The 24,943-nt window shown below is 41.7% G+C and overlaps 1 protein-coding gene across 1 annotated transcript in view; it reads right to left on the minus strand.

The window, feature by feature from the left end:
• grm7 (glutamate metabotropic receptor 7) overlaps positions 1–24,943 on the minus strand; it is a 359,100-nt gene that overhangs the window by 251,868 nt on the left and 82,289 nt on the right. Inside the window, exon 2 of the mRNA XM_045705724.1 lies at positions 5,970–6,186. Coding sequence (XP_045561680.1) covers positions 5,970–6,186 — 217 coding nt within the window. The remainder of the gene's footprint in view (positions 1–5,969; positions 6,187–24,943) is intronic.

Below are 24,943 nucleotides of genomic sequence, written 5' to 3' on the forward strand. Positions count from 1 at the left end.
CACGGTTTATCTCAAGCAGATCCAAAGTTAAATAAAGACATGCCAGTCACGCCTCTGCATTGCCTTACAATGCCCCCCCCCTCCTCCCCCCAAAAAAGGAGGCATTCCATGGAGGTCTGAAAAAGTTAAACTCATTGTTGGTTTATAATCAATTTAATGTTTGGAAGCATCAACATCACTAGTGTGCTGGAGTTTCCTTTCTATTTAGTTTCTATGGATGTTTAAAATGTAGTTATACTGGCTGCTACCTGAGAAACTTGCGGATAGGAAATCCTCGTCTAATCTGTGCTCCAGTACGCTGCACAAGAAATCAATGTAGATATTTCTCTGCCTCCACAGCCTGTTGGAAATGACTGAGCCTAATTGGCCAGATGATCTGTGGCGACGTGAAGCGGTGAGAGCAGGAACACACAAACACCCCCAGGATAAATAGAGTAGAGGATTATGGGAGCGGAGATAACCCAGAACGATAAAGAACAAAACCCTGCAATCAGGAAGAGAAAGCCCTTTTGGTGAGTAAAAAGCTAATTAAAAAGTTGCGTAACACTCTGTATCCCAAATGGCACCATATTCCCTATGGGCCCTGGTTGAAAGTAGTGCACTATATATGGAATAGGGTGCCATTTGGTACACAACACTGTATTATAGTCATCCTGTGATTAATAAAGGGAGATAACGAAAGATGTTAGGGCAGAAGGCAAAACCTCAGATGACAGGCTTTTTACAATGGGTTTACTGGACCCGCTAACTGTGATTGTGTTGGCACATGTGAACCAGTAACTGATTACGTTAAAACATAGACCTCTGTCAAGCATAGACCTCTGGCAATGCCGAAGTGTGATGTTAATCAACTGCATTACATGTGCATTACATTACAATGACTGGTTCTTTAACCAGTGGATGTTAGTAGGCTGTCCATCTCAATGTCTCGTTAGTTTATAAGCTAGTAATAATATAATAACGTACTCTATAACCTTTTGCAGACTCTTCAATCCAAAGAGGTCCTTAATTTAAATTTTTCAGGACCATATATTGTGGACCACATATTGAGGACCATATATTGAGGTCCATAGTATATTGAGGACCATAGTATATTGAGGACCATATATTGAGGACCGTTGTATATTGAGGACCATATATAGAGGACTATATATTGAGGACTATATATTGAGGACCATAGTACATTGAGGACCATATATTGAGGACCATAGTATATTGAGGACCATATATTCCTCGCTATACACCAAGTCACTTGGCTCTGTCATATCCTCACATGGTCTCTCATATCATTGCTATGCAGATGACACACAATTAATCTTCTCCTTTCCCCCTTCTGACAACCAGGTGGCGAATCGCATCTCTGCATGTCTGGCAGACATATCAGTGTGGATGACGGATCACCACCTCAAGCTGAACCTCGGCAAGACGGAGCTGCTCTTCCTCCCGGGGAAGGACTGCCCGTTCCATGATCTCGCCATCACGGTTGACAACTCCCTTGTGTCCTCCTCCCAGAGTGCTAAGAGCCTTGGCGTGACCCTGGACAACACCCTGTCGTTCTCCACCAACATCAAGGCGGTGACCCGATCCTGCAGGTTCATGCTCTACAACATTCGCAGAGTACGACCCTGCCTCACACAGGAAGCGGCGCAGGTCCTAATCCAGGCACTTGTCATCTCCCGTCTGGATTACTGCAACTCGCTGTTGGCTGGGCTCCCTGCCTGTGCCATTAAACCCCTACAACTCATCCAGAACGCCGCAGCCCGTCTGGTGTTCAACCTTCCCAAGTTCTCTCACGCCACCCCGCTCCTCCGCTCTCTCCACTGGCTTCCAGTCGAAGCTCGCATCCGCTACAAGACCATGGTGCTTGCCTACGGAGCTGTTAGGGGAACGGCACCTCCGTACCTTCAGGCTCTGATCAGGCCCTACACCCAAACAAGGGCACTCCGTTCATCCACCTCTGGCCTGCTCGCCTCCCTACCTCTGAGGAAGCACAGTTCCCGCTCAGCCCAGTCAAAACTGTTCGCTGCTCTGGCACCCCAATGGTGGAACAAGCTCCCTCACGACGCCAGGACAGCGGAGTCAATCACCACCTTCCGGAGACACCTGAAACCCCACCTCTTCAAGGAATACCTGGGTTAGGATAAGGTAATCCTTCGAACCCCCCCCCTTAAAAGATTTAGATGCACTATTGTAAAGTGGTTGTTCCACTGGATATTATAGGTGAATGCACCAATTTGTAAGTCGCTCTGGATAAGAGCGTCTGCTAAATGGCTAAAATGTAAATATATAGAGGACCATATATAGAGGACCATATATTGAGGACCATAGTATATTGAGGACCATATTGAGGACAATATATTGTGGACCACATATTGACGACCACATATTGAGGACCATAGTATATTGAGGACCATAGTAGATTGAGGACCATAGTAGATTGAGGACCATAGTATATTGGGGACCAGTTATTGAGGACCAGTTATTGAGGACCATGTATTGAGGACCATATATTGAGGACCACAAATTGAGGACCATATATTGAGGACCACATATTGAGGTACATAGTGTATTGAGGACCAGTTACTGAGGCCCATTTATTGAGGACCATATATTGAGGACCATAGTATATTGAGGACCATAGTATATTGAGGACCATATATTGACCATATATTTGGGTGCCCAAGTGCCGCAGCGGTCTAAAGCACTGCATCTCAGTGCAAGAGGCGTCACTACAGTAGGGCCGCACACAATTGGCCCAGCGTCGTCCGGGTTTGGCCGGGGTATCCAGTCATTGTAAATAAGAATTTGTTCTTAACTGACTTGCCTGCTTAAATAAAGGTTAAATTTAAATATTTAAAAATAAAATTGAGGACCATAGAACATTGCTGAAGCCCAAAATTCTCCTCATAGAAATCTAACAGAGTGAAATTCATCCCTGTCTTCCCTACCCGGGGCTTGATCTCTGAACCCTCTGTATACAACACTCTGTCATTCAAAGTCGCCAATACTAGCTGAGGGCAAGACTAAGGTCAACTGTCAAACCGTGATAGACAGTTGATTTCAGATCTCAGGGAGGGTGACATCACCGCACGACGGCTGCTAGAGGGGTTGGTGGGTGGTGGGTGGTGGGTGGCGGGACACAATGCACATTGGCTAACCGGGCTATCTGCATTGTGTCCTGCCACCCACCAACCGCCAACCTCTCTTTTATGCTACTGCTACTCTCTGTTCATCATATATGCATAGTCACTTTAAGCATATCTACATGTACATACTACCTCAATCAGCCTGACTAACCGGTGTCTGTATATAGCCTCGCTACTGTATATAGCCTGTCTTTTTACTGTTTTTATTTCTTTACTTACCTATTGTTCACCTAACACCTTTTTTGCACTATTGGTTACAGCCTGTAAGTAAGCCTTTCACTATAAGGTCTACACCTGTTGTATTCGGCGCACGTGACAAATAAACTTTGATTTCAATAGCCTGCTCGCTCATGTCTGTTACATCTGCTACATTAATGAAAGAAACATCCCCTATAGGCTCTTATGTGGTCAACTACATCTTGTTGATTGTCTAATTGATCACAGTTGTCAAGGACATCCCAAAAGAGAAAAACAATCACTATCCGAAACGTTTGATTAGCAGTCGATGCTTATGAAGAACGAGGATCAGTGTCTTCCTAAAGCTAGAGTGAAATTGTTTGGTTGACAATTATAGGATGTCTACATGTTTATCCATTTGTTAGATTCTAGCATACATACAAACAAAAATACAGTACCAGTGAAAAGTTTGGACACACCTACCGATTCAAGGGTTTTTCTTTATTTTACTATTTTCTACATTGTAGAATACTTGTGAAGACATCAAAACTATGAAATAACACATATGAAATAATCTAGTAAACAAAAAAGTGTGAAACAAATCAAAATATAGTTCAGATTTTAGATTCTTCAAAGTAGCCACCCTTTGCCTTGATGACAGCTTTGCACACTTTTGGCATTATCTCAACCAGCTTCACCTGGAATGCTTTTCCAACGGCTTTCCAACATTTGCTGAGCATTTGTTGGCTGCTTTTCCTTCACTCTGTGGTCCAACTCATCCCAAACTATCTTAATTGACTTGAGGTCAGGTGATTGTGGAGGCCATATCACCTGATGCAGCACTCCATCACTCACCTTCTTGGTCAAATAGCCCTTACACAGCCTGGAGGTGTGTTGGGTGATTGTCCTGTTGAAAAACACATGATAGTCCCACTAAGCGCAAACCAGATGGGATGGCGTACCGCTGCAGAATGCTGTGGTAGCCATGCTGGTTAAGTGTGCCTTGAATTGTAAATACATCACTGAAAGTGTCACCAGCAAAGCACCCCGACACCATCACACCTCCTCCTCCATGCTTCACAGTGGGAACTACACATGCAGAGATCATCCATTCGAATACTCTGCGTTTCACAAAGACATACCGGTTGCAACCAAAAATCTTAAATTAGACTCATCAGACCAAATGATAGATTTCCACCGGTCTAATGTCCATTGATTTCTTGGCCAAAGCGGTTGTATTTTTCTTATTGGTGTCCTTTAGTAGTGGTTTCTTTGCAGCCATTCGACCATGAAGGCCTGATTCACGCAGTCTCCTCTGAACAGTTGATGTTGAGGTGTGTCTGTTACTTGAACTCTGTGAAGCATTTATTTAGGCTGAAATTTCTGAGGCTGGTAACTCTAATGAACTTATCCTCTGCAGCAGATGTAACTCTGGGTCTTCCATTCCTATGGCAGTCCTCATGAGAGCCAGTTTCATCATAGCGCATGATGGGTTTTGCGACTGCACTTGAAGAAATATTAAAAGACATGACCTTCATGTCTTTAAGTAATAATGAACTGTCATTTCTATTTGCTTATTTGAGCTGTTCTTGCCATAATATGGACTTGATCTTTTACCAAATTGGGCTATCTTTTGTATACCACCCCTATCTTGTCACAACACTACTGATTGGCTCAAACGTATTAAGAAGGAATGAAATTCCACATATTAAGTTTTAACAAGGCTCAACTGTTAATTGAAATTGAAATGTGACTACCTCATGAAGCTGGTTGAGAGAATGCCAAGAGTGTTTAAAGCTGTCATCAAGGCAAAGGGTGGCTACTTTGAAGAATCTCAAATATAAAATATATTTGTATTTGTTTAACACTTTTTTGGTTAAGGCTTGTTTTCATATATGCTATTTCATAGTTTCGATGTATTCACTATTATACAAAATTTCGAAAATAGCAAAAATAAAGAAAAACCCTTGAATGAGTAGGTGTTTCCAAACTTTTCACTGGTACTGTATATACACATACATGCAAGGTTTGTCTCTTACCACACCAAACTCAAAGTAGATGTCTTCTGAATAAACTAAGTCATTTCTAACTTGCAACCCTCAGTGGTTATCATAGTATGTTTAATTCCACCTGAAGATTATTGCAATTCCTTGATTATTCGATCACATCACATGTTAATCCACTTTACACCCTTGCAATAAGTTTTATTATTGGAAAACATTCAAACAATCAATCAAATGTATTTATAAAGCCCTTTTTTCATCACCAGTTGTCACAAAGTGCTATACAGATACCCAGCATAAAAATCCAAAGAGCAAGTAATGAGATGTATAAGCACAATGCCTAAGAACAATTCCGTAGATGGTGGGAATTTTTAAAGAAACCTATAGAGGGGTGGCCAGTCCTCTTCTGGCTATACTGGGTATAGGGGAATCAGGCTCAGATGGGTGGCCAGTCCTCTTCTAGTTGTACTGGGTAGAGAGGAACCAGGCTCAGAGGGGTGGCCAGTCCTCTACTGTCTGTACTGTGTAGAGAGGAACCAGGCTCCGAGGGGTGGCCAGTCCTCTTCTGGCTGTACCGGGTGGAGATTTAAGAGTACATGGCCATTACGGCCAGATTCACCAGAGAGGTTACTTTGGGACTCACCTGCTTCTCTGGACAGCTGTTGGAAGGCATCCACTCCCTTCTCTCCATAGGATCCTTCTGATGCGACGGTAGATACATAGTTCCAGCCCATGGCCTTGACTATGTCCACCATGGCTTGGGCCTGGAACGAGTCCGGAGGCACTACTCGGGAGAAGAAGTCATATCGCCGGTCATCGCTCAACTCCGGGGCCGTGGAGGCATAGCTAATCTGAGGAATCTGAGGAGAGAGAGAGGAGAAAGAAGGGATGAGTTAAGATGGACAACAGGAGCATACAGTAAGAAGATTATATGATTAGTCTCAGCTATCCATCTTTTAATATTATGAACGCTAGGAGCACAATAACTGTATTGTCAATCATCAGATGAATAGTCAAATCCCACTTAATGATGCCCATGGCCTGCATAGTTCTCTGCATTTCCATAGTCCTCTGATCTGCACACACGGCTAACAAGCGTGGGTACATCCTGACATACGTGACATTGTCTTATTGTATAGACAATCATGCCAGGCAATTCTGACAGAGATGTCGAACCATGCTTAACACAGACAGTCGATGTTTGAATATTTTTGATCTCCTTGACTTCAGTAAAACTTGTTCAAACCTGGGAAAATCAAACATTCAGCCTACAGACGCTATGGGTGATCTAGTCTAGAAGTAGGGAACATCAAACATTCAGCCTACAGACGCTATGGGTGATCTAGTCTAGAAGTAGGGAACATTAAACATTCAGCCTACAGACGCTATGGATGATCTAGTCTAGAAGTAGGGAACATCAAACATTCAGCCTACAGACGCTATGGGTGATCTAGTCTAGAAGTAGGGAACATCAAACATTCAGCCTACGGACGCTATGGGTGATCTAGTCTAGAAGTAGGGAACATCAAACATTCAGCCTACTCTATATATATATAGAGATATAGATATTTTTATTTTTTTTACAAATTAATTAAAAATGAAAAGCTGGAGTGTCTTGAGTCAATAAGTATTCAACCCGTTTGTTATGGCAAGCCTAAATACTAAGTTCAGAAGTATAAATGTGCTGAACAAGTGACATAATAAGTTGCATGGACTCACTCTGTGTGCAATAATAGTGTTTAACATGATTTTTGAATGACTACCTGATCTTTGTGCCTCACACATACAATTATCTGTAAAGTCCCTAAGTCAAGCAGTGCATTTCAAACGAAGATTCAACCACAAAGATCAGGTAGATTTTTCAATGCCTTGCTAAGTATGGCACCGATTGTAAGCAAGATAACAATAATAACATAAATACAGACATTGAATATCCCGTTGAACATGGTGAAGTAATTATTTATACTTTGGCAGTGGTGGAAAAAGTACCCAATTTAAATACTTAAGTAAAAGTAAAGATACCTTAATAGAAAATGAATCAAGTAAAAGTGAAAGTTGCCCAGTAAAATACTACTTGATTAAAAGTCTACACGTATTTGTTTTTAAATATACTTAAGTATCAAAACTAAATGTAATTTCTAAAATATACTTAAGTATTAAAGTAAAAGTAAAAGTATAAATCATTTCATATTCCTTATATTAAGCAAACTAGACGTCACCATTTTCTTAATTATTATTTAAAAAACATTTAGATAGCCAGGGGCACACTCCATTTACAAAATGAAGCATGAAGCACCAGGGATGTTCTCTTGATAAGTGTGTGAATTGGACCATTTTCCTGTCAACATGTAATGACTACTTTTGGGTGTCAGGGAAAATGTATGGATTAAAAAGTACATAATTTTCTTTAGGAATGTAGTGAAGTAAAAGTAAATGTTGTCAAACATATAAATATTAAAGTAACATACAGATAACCCACAAAATGACTTAAGTAGTACTTTAAAGTATTTTTACTTAAGTACTTTACCCCACTGCACTTTGTACGGTGTATCAATATACCCAGTCACTACAAACATACAGGTATCCTTCCTAACTCAGTTGCCAGAGAGGGAACCACTTATGAGGCCACTGGTGACTTTAAAACAGTTACAGAGTTTAATGCTGTGATAGGAGAAAACTGTGCATGGATTAACAACATTGTAGTTATTCCATAATACTAATTTAAATGACAGCGTGAAAAGAAGGTAGCCTGTACAAACAAAAAATATTCCAATACATTCATCCTGTTTGCGATAAGGCACTAAAGTAAAACTGCAAAGAATGTGGCAAATAAATTAAATGTATGTCCTGAATACAAAGTGTTATGTTTGGGGCAATTCCAACACAACACATCACTGAAAACTACTCTACATGTTTTCAAGCATTGTGGTGGCTGCATCATGTTATGGGCATGCTTGTCATCAGCAAGGGCTAGGGACTTGTTTAGGATAAAAATGGAAAGGAATAGAGCTAAGCACAGGCAAAATCCTAGAGGAGACAAATTCATCTTTCAGCAGGACAATAACCTAAAACACCAATCCAAATATACACTGTTGCTTACCAAGTCAACATTGAATGTTCCTGAGTGGCCTAGATACAGTTTTGACTAAAATTGTCTTGAAAATCTATGGCAAGAAAATGTCTCTCTACTAATGATCAACAAACAACTTGACAAAGCTTGGAGCATTTTTAAAAGAATAATGCATAAATATTGTACAATCCTGGTGTGCAAAGCTCTTAGAGACTTACCCAGAAAGACTCACAGCTGTAATCACTGCCAAAGGTGATTCCAACATGTATTGACTCAGGGGTTTGAATACTTATGTAAATTAGATGTTTTTGTGTGTACATGGGTGAGAAAAAGCATCTATTTAATCCATTTTGAATTCAGGATGTAACACAACAAAATGTGTAATAAGTCAAGGGGTATGAATACTTTCTGAAGGCACTGTAAATTGAATGTTCAACATTTATTGTCCAATGATATTGTACTTAATCAGGTAAAAACTGCTGAATGAGTCCAAAAACATGCTGTGATTGATTTATTTTGATGATATACCAGAAATCACCAAAACAGGTTTGCCCTGACTATTAAGGGAAAGGAGAAAGTTTGTTGAACAAGTTTGTTGAACAAATGAGAATATTATATTTACAGATTTAGTATGCCAAAAATAGTGTAAGGATAATATGAAGACTAACTAAAAATATATAAACTATAGACATAAATGTATTAAAACGGTAGAAGAAAATGTCAAATAACACAGATACAGATAATCAAATGTCTTTAGAAAACATCAAATCAATATTCATATTACAGGTCATCAGAACAAAAGTCTACATCCGTCACAAGACAAAGAATATTTGTATATGTCAAAACAGTTTTTCCACATCGGGTCATTTCAGTTTATGGAGTTCAGAGTTAACAGTATGGGAAGATACGACATCCCTCATAAACTTCTAAATTAGTTTGACATCAAGTTCAATCCCAATTAAATTTCTTCAAAGGAAGGACTGAGATTATTTCACCATTTGTCCATTCCAGTTTGGTCTCTTGGCTTCATCGTGAATAAAAAAAATATAAGAAAAAGCTCCTTTAGCTGTAAATCTCAACAAGATGTTATGTTTTCAATTAGCCCTTTGATCTCTTGATTTAATGGCCGGAGAGAAGAAGCATTCATCTGTAAATACTGTACATTAGTAAAGGAGTGGAGAAGAGGACTTTAAAGTATTTTTACTTAACTACTTTACACCACTGATTATCTCACCAATAGAAGTCTACTTGTTTTAACTTTCTTACTTACAGCCACGTAAGTTACTTTACAAATGTAACTTTTATTTCACTACATTCCAAAATAAAATAATGTACTTTTTACTCCATACATTTTCCCTCACACCAAAAAGTACTCGTTACATGTTGACAGGAAAGTGGTACAATTCACACACTTATCAAGAGAACATCCCTGGTCATCCCTACTGGGTCTGATCTGGCAGACTCACTAATACTTTGTTTTTATTATGTCTGAGTGTTGGAGTGTGCTGGCTATCCGCTTAACATAAGGAATTCGAAATGGCTTATTCTTTTACTTTTGATAATTAAGTATATTTAAAACCAAATACTTTTAGACTTTTACTCAAGTAGTAAGTCAGTCAGTCCTGCTACACTACAGGAATGTTTTGCTAGCACAGACTGGGACATGTTGGCATTGAGGAATACACCACCTCAGTCATCGGCTTCATCAATAAGTGCATCGATGACGTCGTCCCCACAGTGACTGTACGTACATACCCCAACCAGAAGCCATGGATTACAGGCAACATCCGCATCGAGCTAAAGGGTAGAGCTGCCGCTTTCAAGGAGCGGGACACTAATCCGGATGCTTATAAGAAATCTCGCTATGCCCTCAGACGAACCATCAAACAAGCAAAGTGTCAAAACAGGATTAAGATTGAATCCTACTACACCGGCTCTGATGCTCGTCGGATGTGGCAGGGCTTGAAAACTATTACGGACAACAAAGGGAAACCCAGACGCAAGCTGCCCAGTGACACAAGCCTACCAGATGAGCTAAATGCCTTTAATGCTCGCTTCGAGGCAAGCAACACTGAAGCATGTACGAGAGCACCAGCTGTTCTGGATGGCTGTGTGATAACGCTCTCGGTTGCCGATGTCAACAAAACCTTTAAACAGGTCAACATTCACAAAGCCGCTGCGCCAGGCAGATTACCAGGATGTGTACTCAAAGCATGCGCTGACCAAATGTCAAGTGTCTTCACTGACATTTTCAACCTCTCGCTGACCGAGTCTGTAATACCTACATGTTTCAAGCAGACCACCATAGACCCTGTGCCCAAGAAAGTGAATGTAACCAGCCTAAATGATTACCGCCCCGTGGCACTCACGTCGGTAGCCATGAAGTGCTTTGAAAGGCTGGTCATGGCTCACATCAACAGCATCCTCCCGGACACCCTAGACCCACTCCAATTCGCATACCGCCCCAACAGATCCACAGATGATGCAATCTCAATCACATTCAACACTGCCTTTTCTCACCTGGACAAAAGGAACACCTATGTGAGAATGCTTTCCATTGACTACAGCTCAACGTTCAACACCATAGTGCCACGAAGTTCATGACTAAGCTAAGGACTCTGGGACTAAACATCTCTTTCTGCAACTGGATCCTGGACTTCCTGACAGGCCGCCCCCAGGTGGTCAGAGTAGGCAGCAACAGGTTTGCCACGCTGATCCTTAACACAGGGGCCCCACAGGGGTGTGTACTTAGTCCCCTCCTGTATTCCCTGTTCACCCACAACTGCGTGGCCAAACATGCCTCCAACAACATCATCAAGTTTGCTGACGACACAACAATGTTAGGCCTGATCACTGACAACGATGAGACGGCCTATAGGGAGGATGGTATGGCAACTGCTCGGCATCTGACCATAAGGCTCTACAGAGGGTAGTGCGAACGGCCCAGTACATCACTGGGGCCAAGCTTCCTGCCATCCAGGACCTATATAATAGGCGGTGTCAGAGGAAAGCCCATAAAATTGACAGAGAGTCCTGTCACCCATGTTATAGACTGTTTTCTCTGCTACCGTGCGGCAAGCAGTACTGCAACGCGAAGTCTAGGACCAAAAGGCTCCCTCAACAGCTTCTACCTCCAAGCCATTGGACTGCTGAACAATTCATAAAAATCGCCACCGGACAATTTACAGTAGTCGTCTCTCCTCCTTCCAGGCTTTTTCATCTGAACTTATATGGTGATTGGCATCTAAACTTTCATAGTATTACTACACCGACCGGCAACACAGTTCGTCTTTCAATCACCCACGTGGGTATAACCAATGAGGAGATGGCGCGTGGGTACCTGCTTCTATAAACCAATGAGGAGATGGGAGAGGCAGGACTTGCAGTGCGATCTGCGTCAGAAATAGAGAGGACTTTATTTTGCAACGCTCGCGCACACGACGCGAGCGGGTTGGTCAGCCTATAAGGGTACAAGGCTATAGACATAAAACGATTGAAGAATAGAAATTAAACATGAAGCGATTCAGTCCAATGTAATATGACAGCAAAATACAACTAGATGAAGACCTGCTCAAAGCCAATCCAATGTCCTTCCACACAGCCCTAATGTACATGGTGCTATAGAAAATGTAATGGGACATTGTCAAAGAAAATGCATATTGTAGACCCTGACAATCACTGGCACCATTTGGTGGCATCTCAATAGCTTTTCAGGTGCTGGAACAATAGAAACTATGGTTGAGAAATGAAGCCAAAATCTTCATCTATATATTCATTGTATAGGTATGATTGGGTATGAGAGGACTATCAAGTCTTTCAACAATGTAATGAACGAGTATGAATTCAGTTACACATCAGGTGGCCATGCAACAAGACGCAACACCCTTGAGTCACGTCAAGAAAACATGATTCATAAACCAAAGCTACTCCATCAAAAGTGATGTGTTATGGGCAGGAGTTTTCCTAACGACGTCACCTGATCAGTGAAAAATATGGGTTATAACTAAGGCACATATTTCTGTTCAAGAAAACCCCCTTGCTCTATTCATTAGTTCATTTCATGGATGTTTTCTCCCCTTAAAGAGGTAGAAGAAAGCGATTTCTTTATAAGTTGATGGCTGGCTAGGGTGACATTATATTCTGTACACCTCCTCCTAGCCTGCAGGGAGAGAGAGAGGTGTTGCTGCTGCCATCCTAGTCTGCAGGGAGAGAGAGACCTGATGCCCTCCGAGCCTGCAGGGAGAGAGAGGTGCTGCTGCCCTCCTAGCCTGCAGGGAGAGCGAGAGGTGCTGCTGCCCTCCTAGCCTGCAGGGAGAGAGAGAGGTGATGCTGCCCTCCTAGCATGGAGGGGGAGAGAGAGGTGCTGCTGTCCTCCTACCATGCAGGGAGAGAGAGAGAGGTGCTGCTGCCCACACATAGTAGGATTAGCTGCTATTCCTGGGGGTGAATCCTTCACCTACACAGGAATCAACAACCCCTTTCAACCCTGTCTCTGCACCATTTCAAGTATTCAAGTTTTTTCTCTCTTTTTTTCTGTCACTCTCTTGCTCACTTTCTCTGGCTCTTCTCCTTGTTTCTTGTTTACCTGTCCTCTGTCTGTCTCTCTGTCACTTCCACAGGAATCAACAACCTTCCAACCCCCCCCCCCCCCCTCTGTTTATGAGGCCTTGAAGTTGATTGTTTTTTGTTCACTCTCTCTCTTTCTTTCTTTCTCTTTCTTTCAATTACCTTTTACACAAACACACACACACACACGCACACACAGGAACACAAAGCTAGTGAAATTATATCAGTTCCACTATTAGAACCTTGGCCCCTACGGCCTGTTTCCGGGGTCTGTATCCTGTATTTATGTGTCTGTGAGGGTGACAGGAGGGGATGTGATGAACATTCTTGGCCAGCCTCTGGAAGGATTCTCATTATCACAATCCATTATCTTGTCCATCACAGTGACAGAGAAAGAAGAGCCGAGCGGCCGGAGAGAGAAAAGGACGTCTGCCACCTAATGTCTGTGTCCTGAGGCTCCGTCTGTCCGTCGGACAGGTCTGTGGGCAAGAAAAAACACCATGGCCCAGCCGGGACTTTTTCCACCTGGGTCTCAGCTCAGGTAACTGGCTATTTTACCTTGATGTGGGAACTGGACGGAAACATCACCAGGAAAGCACTTGCCCAAAAACAAAGATTCCAATAGAATGTGTTTTTTTGCTCTTTTACCAACCTTCCCAGGCAGCACACAGAAGCACACAGAAACACATGATAATCTATTTATGTGGAGTGCCTTTTACAATTTACTCTGAATCAGTGGAAATATGGTCCACTCCAATTCAATGGTTTTGCCACTCGGAATAAACTGTTACGATTATCAATTCACACTACCCTGCACCAACACTGTTGTTCTGATCATCAATTCGGGGCTCCCGAGTGGCGCATCTGTCTAAGGCACTGCATCTCAGCGCTAGAGACGTCTTTACAGACCCTGGTTTGATTCCAGGCTGTATCAGAACCGGCCATGATTGGGAGTCCCATAGGGCGGGGCACAATTGTCTGGGTTAGGCAGTTCTTAACTGACCTGCCTAGTTAAATAAAATCAAAAAATTCTAACTGTTATTTCTTTCCTTTCTCAAGCAACTGGTATTCTCTTGCCATTATGTTTCCTGATTGAATAAGTCCTATTGTTTATCCATTATGTTTCCTGATTGAATGAGGCCTATTGTTTATCCATTATGTTTCCTGATTGAATGAGTCCTATTGTTTATCCATTATGTTTCCTGATTGAATGAGGCCTATTGTTTATCCATTATGTTTCCTGATTGAATGAGGCCTGTTGTTTATCCATTATGTTTCCTGAGTGAACGAGGCCTATTGTTTATCCTTTCTGTTTCCTGATTGAATGAGGCCTGTTGTTTATCCATTATGTTTCCTGATTGAATGAGGCCTATTGTTTATCCATTATGTTTCCTGATTGAATGAGGCCAATTGTTTATCCTTTCTGTTTCCTGATTGAATGAGGCCTGTTGTTTATCCATTATGTTTCCTAATTGAATGAGGCCTATTGTTTATCCATTATGTTTCCTGATTGAAGGAGGCCTATTGTTTATCCATTATGTTTCCTGATTGAATGAGGCCTATTGTTTATCCATTATGTTTCCTGATTGAATGAGGCCTATTGTTTATCCATTATGTTTCCTGATTGAATGAGGCCTATTGTTTATCCATTATGTTTCCTGATTGAATGAGGCCTATTGTTTATCCATTATGTTTCCTGATTGAATAAGGCCAATTGTTTATCCTTTCTGTTTCCTGATTGAATGAGGCCTATTGTTTATCCATTATGTTTCCTGATTGAATGAGGCCTGTTGTTTATCCATTATGTTTCCTGATTGAATGAGGCCTATTGTTTATCCATTATGTTTCCTGATTGAATGAGGCCAATTGTTTATCCTTTCTGTTTCCTGATTGAATGAGGCCTGTTGTTTATCCATTATGTTTCCTGATTGAATGAGGCCTATTGTTTATCCATTATGTTTCCTGATTGAATGAGGCCTATTGTTTATCCATTATGTTTCCTGATTGAATGAGGCCTATTGTTTATCAATTATGTTTCCTGATTGAATGAAGCCTATTGTTTATCCATTATGTTTCCTGATTGAATGAAGCCTATTGTTTATCCATTATGTTTCCTGATTGAATGAGGCCTATTGTTTATCCATTAGGCCTCATTCAATATGGAAACATATTGTTTATCCATTATGTTTCCTTATTGAATAAGGCCTGTTATTTATTCATATATGTCCTGGAAATATGCAGTAATGGGTGTTTTCAATGATAGGTATGCACTAAATCTGATGAAACACAAGTTTTGCCATTGGAATCTACCTCGTGCCTCATTTAAAGGTAGAGCTCTCTTTTTCAGTGAAAGGTGTATTCCTTTCAGTCATTCAGATGCTAAGTACAAAACAGCAACTTCGTGCCATTAAGGAAGCTTCTAACTGAATAGAGAGACTCCTCGTCCATGTCGAATAGAGAGACTCACTTATCCATCTGAATGCGTGCTGAGAATTTCTATAAGACACTTAGCTTATTGTACAGTCAATGAAAGTAACATTTGTTTTTGAAAATTGCCGTTTGCAGCTGTAATTTTCAAGATAAGTGATAAGGTGTGATTTTCTTCACTAGATTCTCAAATGTATGGGATAAATCTATCTGCAACGTGTAAATCGCAACATATCTTGGTTCAGTATTCTTTATTTTTTGTATCTGCAATTGTATCTACAATTTAGGATCTCCGTTAATTGTATGCTATGTATATAAGCTTAGCAAACATTTTGACAGTAGCATAAATAATGGTCTTACATTGCTTATTGTATTGTTAAATTCAACAGCTATAGAAAAATCTCTACTCCGAGGTCAGAAGCCAGCTGCTTCTCGTTATGATAGATCAAGATTATGACTGTTTGGGTCATTTTTCCATCTGAGACAAAAAGGTCAGTGGTTTGACAGACTCAATAAAAAAAATAAACTGAAAAGGAATTTGACGACACTTCTGGCTTCATTGGTCCAGAGGCAGAATGCGTTTACCTGACCAGAATGAGAAAATACTGCATTGTGTACGCAGAACGAGAATTGGTGACTGCAGCTTTGAAATAGCCAAGAACATGATTATTGGTATTTTCATTTTCATGTCCTCGTTTTACTACAGCTTGACAATATTAACTTCTAATGCTGTTTCAATGTTGAAGGGGAATATACACCGAGTGTAAAACATATTACGCACACCTTTTGCCCTCAGAACATCCTCAATTTCGTCAGGGCATGGACTCTACAAGGTGTCAAAAGCATTCCACAGGGATGCTGGCCCATGTTGACTCCAATGCATCCCACAGTTTTGTCAAGTTGGCTGGATGTCCTTTGGGTGGTGGACAATTCTTGATACACACGGGAAACTGTTGAGCATGAAAAACCCAGCAGTATTGCAGTTCTTGACTCACTCAAACCGGTGCGTCTGGCACCTACTACCATACCCTGTTCAAAGGCACTTAAATCTTTTGTCTTGCCCATTCACCCTCTGAATGACACACATACACAATCCATGTCTTAATTGTCTCAAGGCTTAAAAATCCTTCTTTAACCTGCCTCCTCCCCTTCATCTACACAGATTGAAGTGGATTTAACAAGTGACATCAATAAGGGATCATAGCTTTTCACCTGGATTTCACCTGGTCAGACTTTGTCTTTTTTTTCCGGTGTATTTGAAAAAGACAAGTTATACAAACTGACACAAACCAGCGAGGGCAGAGGACAAATACTGTACCTAACACTGCTGAGAGTAATTTTAGGAAAAAAAGAGAAATGATTGGTAAAACAAACTGAGAAACAAGGCCAGAGGACAAATACCAGGAAGTCAATATATTGGTCGCGTCCCAAACAACACCTTATTCCCTATGCAGTGCACTACTTTTAATCAGGTCCCTATAGGGCTCTATATGGGGAATATGGTGCCATTTGGGAAGAATACATTCTCTTCTTTTGCTCTGGTAACAGACTGGACACCTGCTCTGGTAACAGAATGGACACCTGCTCTGGTAACAGAATGGACACCTGCTCTGGTAACAGAATGGACACCTGCTCTGGTAACTGAATGGACACCTGCTCTGGTAACAGAATGGACACCTGCTCTGGTAACAGAATGGACACCTGCTCTGGTAACAGAATGGATACCTGCTCTGGTAACAGAATGGACACCTGCTCTGGTAACAGAATGGACACCTGCTCTGGTAACAGAATGGACACCTGCTCTGGTAACAGAATGGACGCCTGCTCTGGTAACAGAATGGACACCTACTCTGGTAACAGAATGGACACCTGCTCTGGTAACAGAATGGACGCCTGCTCTGGTAACAGAATGGACACCTGCTCTGGTAACAGAATGGACACCTGCTCTGGTAACAGAATGGACGCCTGCTCTGGTAACAGAATGGACGCCTGCTCTGGTAACAGAATGGACACCTGCTCTGGTAACAGAATGGACGCCTGCTCTGGTAACAGAATGGACACCTGCTCTGGTAACAGAATGGACACCTGCTCTGGTAACAGAATGGACACCTGCTCTGGTGTTCAGAGTGTAGATTTAAAAGAAGAGAAGTGATTTGTAAAACAAACTGACCAGGACCTGACCCCACCTTTTAGTATTGACCATAGTGGGTCAGAACATCAGACCAGAACCAAACCCTCCAACACTACCCTGTTGTTGGATCAACAGGATCCTAATGTCACTATACTGGGTATTTTCTTGGTGAGATACCCATGATCCTTAGTTAATAAAAGGACTAAACTAAGAGTCTTGATACTGGTGACCCTTACCCATGATCCTTAGTTAATAAAAGGACTAAACTAAGAGTATTGATACTGGTGGCCCTTACCCATGATCCTTGGTTAATAAAAGGACTAAACTAAGAGTATTGATACTGGTGGCCCTTACCCATGATCCTTAGTTAATAAAAAGACTAAACTAAGAGTCTTGATACTGGTGGTGTTGGTGCTCTATACATTAACATATGAGAAAAGGGCCAGAGCAGGTCTGAACCTAACCTACCACTTCCCTACTGTTCTGATTATCACATCTTCCCTCTCTGTCTCTCTCTGCTCTCCTTTCTTAGCTATGGACTAAACAGAATTGGACTAAACAGAATTGGACTAAACAGAGTTAAGGAGCCATGGCTACATGGTAGAGCTAGAGCTCAATCCATCAGAACAAAACCACCCAACACAACCCTGCACCAACACTGTTGTTCTGATCATTAATTCATCTTACCCTGCACCAAAACTCAAACTTATATTTATTTCCTTTGTATCCTATTGAAGTTAAGGCTAAACTGCATATGGATTTCAGTAATTACCACACTGGTTCTTCCCTTAGTAAGATACCTAAAACACTTAGTTTAAAGGACTGAACTGAATTAAGACATGTGGTGTTGTTGGTGTTAGATCAGAAGAGGTCCAGAACAGACAAATCCTTTACCATCACATTGATGTTCTGATCATCTCTCCAGCCCTTCCTCTTCCCTATCTTCCTTTCTCTTCTTCCCTCCTCTCCTTTGCTTCATTATTAATTTAAATGGACTAAACAGAATGAAGAGACATAGTGCAGGAAATGGGCTTAATACATCAGAATAGGTCCAGACCAGACGAACCAAGAACTATGCTGCACCAACATTACTGTTCTGATCATCAAACCAGACTGCTCTCTCCAGCCATCCTCTTCCCTCTCTCTCTTCCTCCCTCCTCTCCCTCTCTCTTCCTCCCTCTGTCTTCCTCCCTCCTCTTCCTCCTCTCCCTCTGTCTTCCTCCCTCCTCTGTCTTCCTCCCTCCTCTCACTCTGTCTTCCTCCCTCCTCTCCCTCTCTCTTCCTCCCTCCTCTCCCTCTCTTCCTCCTTCCTCCTCCCTCCTCTGTCTTCCTCCTTCCTCTTCCTCTCTCCTCTCCCTCTGTCTTCCTCCCTCCTCTCCCTCTCTCTTCCTCCCTCCTCTCCCTCTCTCTTCCTCCCTCCTCTGCCACTCTCTTCCTCCCTCCTCTTCCTCCCTCCTCTCTCTCTGTCTTCCTCCCTCCTCCCTCCTCTCCCTCTTTCTTCCTCCCTCCTCTGCCATTCTCCTCCTCCCTCCTCTTCCTCCCTCCTCTGCCTTTGTCTTCCCTCCTCCTCTGTCACGCTCTTCATCCTCCCCTTTCTTCCCTTTTAATTAAACTGCTGGGTGATCAGCTGGTGCATTGTTTAACAGGCTGATCACCTGGTGGATTGTTTAATAGGCTGATCAGCCTGCACCAGCAGGAGATCTCTGTCTTACAATATTATCAGAATGACACTCCAGTCATATGAGTCAGATATCAGGCTTGGAGTTGATGCAGAAAGCAGTGTTTAATTTGAAGTTCATTTGCTTGGTCTCTATCTGCTACAGCTCAGGATCTTAGTCATCATGACCTGCTAGCTAGTGGGAGGTGGAGCAAATCACTCATTTCATTACAACCATTAATTTCCTTCTGCCTGTAATAAACAACAAGACACTAGCTGTGTCTGAAATTGCATTCACCATAGGGCTCTGGTCAAATGTAGTGCACTATGCTATATAGGGAATGGGGTGCGAGAGAATGAGAGAAAACAGTTTTTTGAAATAATAGGCAATAACATTTCATCAAGGGATTCTGCTGATGGAGGGAAGCAAAGCCTTTTAGTGGATCCTAAGTTGAACTATTTTCTCTAAATAGTGCACTACAGTTGACCTGCGCTCTATGGGCCCTGGTCAAAAGTAGTGCACTACAGTTGACCTGCGCTCTGTGGGCCCTGGTCAAAAGTAGTGCACTACAGTTAACCTGTGCTCTATGGGCCCTGGTCAAAAGTAGTGCACTACAGTTGACCTGCGCTCTATGGGCCCTGGTCAAAAGTAGTCCATGGAATAGGGTTCCATTTGGGACTCACAACCTCCATTTTCCTTTTACTGTAATATATTGTTGCTGCTCAGCTCAGTGACAAGGAATTTCTCTGGCAACACAGTGTGTGTGTGTGTGTGTGTGTGTGTGTGTGTGTGTGTGTGTGTGTGTGTGTGTGTGTGTGTGTGTGTGTGTGTGTGTGTGTGTGTGTGTGTGTGTGTGTGTGTGTGTGTGTGTGTGTGTGTTTCAGTATTACTCAAATTACATAATTCAGTACACCCAGGAGTACATTGTCATGGAGTGTACTAATCCACCCTAATCTCATGTTTTTAATTCATTTGTCCTACCCCCCCCCTCCCACCACCCTGTTATGTTGAAATAGAGAAGGAAACAGAGGAAGGAGGAATGTGAGGTAACTCCTAATGTCTGGTAACTCCTAATGTGAGGTATCTCCTAATGTGAGATTACTCCTAATGTGAGGTAACTCCTAATGTCTGGTAACTCCTAATGTGAGGTATCTCCTAATGTGAGATTACTCCTAATGTGAGGTAACTCCTAATGTCTGGTAACTCCTAATGTGAGGTAACTCCTAATGTAAGGGAACTCCTAATGTGAGGTAACTCCTAATATGAGGTATCTCCTAATATGAGATTACTCCTAATGTGAGGTAACTCCTAATGTGAGGTATCTCCTAATGTGAGATTACTCCTAATGTGAGATTACTCCTAATGTGAGGTAACTCCTAATGTGAAGTAACTCCTAATGTCTGGTAAATCCTAATGTGAGGTAACTCCTAATGTCTGGTAAATCCTAATGTCTGGTAACTCCTAATTCCAAAGGCCACAAATACATTCAGGGAACTTTCAGAAATACCACCAGTAGAGCGCAATGCCTCTTAGGGCCAGTGTATGAGGATTTCGGCAGTTTATCAGGCACGTACAACAAACTCAAGACAATGATTTAGATTGAATCTCAAACCGAACATTTGGTCCCTAAGCCCTTTATCAAGTGGCCACTTGCTGTTGTGTACGACAGTGATCAATAGAGTCTGCAAGTGTTTTGGACAAACTGGGCTTTGAGACGATGCACACTCGACGTCCCAACTGCCACTTATTCCAAAATTCGGAATACATCCAAGAGCATTCTCCCACCACCTGACTATATATACTGTATGACTCGTTATGAAACATGGGCAGTGCACTAGAGCAGAATGACACAGGCACCGACAGATTGGGAGAAACAAAAACGACATCTCTTAAAAACTTCCGCTCAAAATATCTGCAAGTATATCGGTCGCCAGTGATTTCATCATCTGATTCAGGTTGTTGTAGCTTGCCTACTGCTAACTACCTTGACTGATAAACACAGGGATGGAATTTTAAACAGAGTACAGCTTGTCACTTAATTACGGTAGCTTGACAGCTTGATGATGAATTTGTAGACATGGTCTCATTTGGCAGCAGTCTGCCTATAGTTCTACATTATAACGTTGTAGGACGGCTCAGCTGATTGCACAGCGCAGTAGCAGCTGCCTGAATCCATACTGCAATGACACGGGGCAGAACTTGGCAGTTGCTGCTTAATTCAAATGTGTTAATTGTGATAAAATAATGTTACTACAGTAGTTAGCTAGCTACCTTTTATTGAAGGATCATTGTATTTAGTGTTGCACAAGATGGTTAGCTTCTCTTTCGTTTCATATGAAGTTGCTGGCTCAGTTTTAGAGATGTAATGGACCAGTGTTGATGTATATTATCAAACGTCAGAAATACCTCTCCTTCCACCACTAAACTACTTAGCTAGATGTAAAATTGTGCGACTAAGACATCTTCGGCAAAACTTCAAAATTAATTAGACTTCTTCGGTTATGTTGACTTATTCTGACCATTTTTGAGGGCAAAGTAGTTTTGACTATGTTGTTATGCTGTTGCTAGGTAACGCACTGAGATTCTGTTGAGGGCGCCCAGTCGTCACAGGATGCCCACAGGATGCCCACTCAATAGAAAGTCTGACGAAGGGCTCAGTGGAACCCTCAATGACCCGACAAATAGCGTTTGAGATTGACTCGGGAACGCGAATATCGAGGGTTTGAAGTGCTCAAAGTGGTCGGTTTGAGATTCAGCCTTTGTGCGATGCGTCTTGGAAAAATATTGTAATACGTAATATTGTAATATTGTAATACGCTTCCTATTTCGCAACAAAGCATCCTTCATTCATGCTGCTGAACATACCCTCGTAAAACTGACCATCCTACCGATCCTCGACTTCGGCGATGTCATTTACAAAATAGCCTCCAATACCCTACTCAACAAGCTGGATGCAGTCTATCACAGTGCCATCCGTTTTGTCACCAAAGCCCCATATACTACCCACCACTGTGACCTGTACGCTCTCGTTGGCTGGCCTTCGCTTCATAATCGTCGCCAAACACATTGGCTCCAGGTCATCTACAAGACCCTGCTAGGTAAAGTCCCCCCTTATCTCCGCTCACTGGTCACCATAGCAGCACCCACCTGTAGCTCGCGCTCCAGCAGGTATATCTCTCTGGTCACCCCTAAAGCCAACTCCTCCTTTGGTCGTCTCTCCTTCCAGTTCTCTGCTGCCAATGACTGGAATGAACTACAAAAATCTCTGAAACTGGAAACACTTATCTCCCTCACTAGCTTTAAGCACCAGCTATCAGAGCAGCTCCCAGATCACTGCACCTGTACATAGCCCATCTATAATTTAGCCCAAACTACTACCTCTTCCCCTACTTTATTTATTTTATTTATTTTGCTCCTTTGCACCATATTATTTATATTTTAACTTTGAACTTTCTTCATATAACAAATCAACCATTCCAGTGTTTTACTTGCTATACTTTATTTACTCTGCCACCATGGCCTTTTTTGCCTTTACCTCCCTTATCTCACATAATTTGCTCACATTGTATATAGTCTTATTTTTTCTACTGTATCATTGATTGTATGTTGTTTTACTCCATGTGTAACTCTGTTTTTGTATGTTGTCGAACTGCTTTGCTTTATCTTGGCCAGGTCGCAATTGTAAATGAGAACTTGTTCTCAACTTGCCTACCTGGTTAAATAAAGGTGAAATAAATAAATAAAATAAAATAAATAACATGATGCAGCCACCACCGTCATTTCAAATATGAAGAGTGGTACTCAGTTAATTTCCTTGACACATTTTTTTAAATTTTACTTCAGTGTCTTATTGCAAACAGGCTTCCTTCTTTTCTTTGCAAATGTTCACTCCTGAACCTTGCCATAACAATGCTGTTGAATATCTTATAGACTGAAGACATTTCAGCTTTTCATTTTTTATTCATTTTTAAATATAATTCCACTTTGACATTATGGGGTATTGTGTGTAGGCCAGTGGCACAAAATCTCAATTTAATACATTTTAAATGGAGGCTGTAACACAACAAAATGTGGAAAAAAGGCAATGGGATTGAATAATTTCTGAAAGCACTGTTAAATACCACAGGCTGCAGGATCCATTACGCAATGATCCAATGAATGGCAACACAGGCATTTACATGTGCAAGCATAAACACATGCATGAATACACACACACACACACACACACACACACACACACACACACACACACACACACACACACACACACACACACACACACACACACACGCACGCACGCACACACACTGCATCAGTCGTATTCAGCGCTTTCAAATGTACTGTACGGCATCACAAGTATTATTGTATTATTGACTGTATGTTTGTACTACTACTACAGTATTATTGACTGTATGTTTGTTTTATTGACTGCATGTCTGTACTACTACTACAGTATTATTGACTGTATGTTTGTTTATTCCATGTGTAACTCTGTGTTGTTGTATGTGTCGAAATGCTTTGCTTTATTCTTGGCCAGGTCGCAGTTGTAAATGAGCACTTGTTCTCAATTAACCTACCTGGTTAAATAAAGGTGAAATATAATAAATAAAAACAAGCACAACTACAATATCCCACATCCCACTAAGTAGAGATAAAACACTAGACTTCAGAGCACTAAGTAGAGATAAAACACTAGACTTCAGAGCACTAAGTAGAGATAAAACACTAGACCAAAGCACTAATGTCCTCCATCTTCTCCACTGCTCCACTGTGTTTCTCTCCTAGTGTGTCTGTGTGTCTGTGTGTCTTTGCGTGCGTGCGTGCGTGCGTGCGTGTGTGTGTGTGTGTGTGTGTGTCTGTCTGTTTCTGTGTGTGTGCGTGTACACCCTTAACTCAGAGGTCTTCAACTAGAGGAATACCCATGCATGTTTCTGAGAGATAGCCCTTCCAAAACAATGTATGCAATGAGAGTGCTCTAACCGTGACTAATTTAGAAAAATGTCCTTCTAACAAACAAAAAAAAGTCCTCTTACCAATGTCTCCAGTGGTCAACACAACAAGAGCCAAGCTTTGGCTTGGAACCATTCGGAACCCCTCAGAACCTTTTGACATTCTAGAACAGAATGCTGGATGCTTCAGAGCTAAATGCTCAGAATCCCTCAGAACCCTTTTGGCTGGATAGACGAGAAATTCTTATTCCAACTGAATAAATTAATGCTGAATGCTTTGTAAGCTAAAGAGCTATAATGCTTCATTGCTTGGCTGGCTTCATATGTTGGTTGGATGGAGCCAACCCTTTCCCTCCCAGGAGAAGGATGTTATTGTATTACCCTTTTCACACTACAGAGCCAAACCGTGCTGAGCCAAGCTGCACTGGATTGGCCTGGTTATGCATCCTTAGCTGTTGTGCTGGTTCTGGGGGCAGCTAAAGCCCCCAGAACATTGTCGTTCAAGCATCTTTGACTCTTTCCCATCCAAATGAGAGGTGTAGGCAATGAATTTCAAACACAGATTCAACCACAAAAACCAGGGAGATTTTCCAATGGTTCGCAAAGAAGGACACCTATTGATAGATGGGTAAAACATATAAAAAGCTGACAGTGAATATTTCTTTTAGGATTCCCCTTTCAGCAGGACAATAACCTAAAACACAAGGCCAAATATACACTGGAGTTGCTTACCAAGATGACATTGAACATTCCTGAGTGGCCTAGTTACAATTTTCAATTAAATTGGCTTGAAAATCTATGACAAGATTTCAAAAT

This window comes from Salmo salar, chromosome ssa22 (genome assembly GCF_905237065.1).
Source record: "Salmo salar chromosome ssa22, Ssal_v3.1, whole genome shotgun sequence".
NCBI lineage: Eukaryota > Metazoa > Chordata > Actinopteri > Salmoniformes > Salmonidae > Salmo > Salmo salar.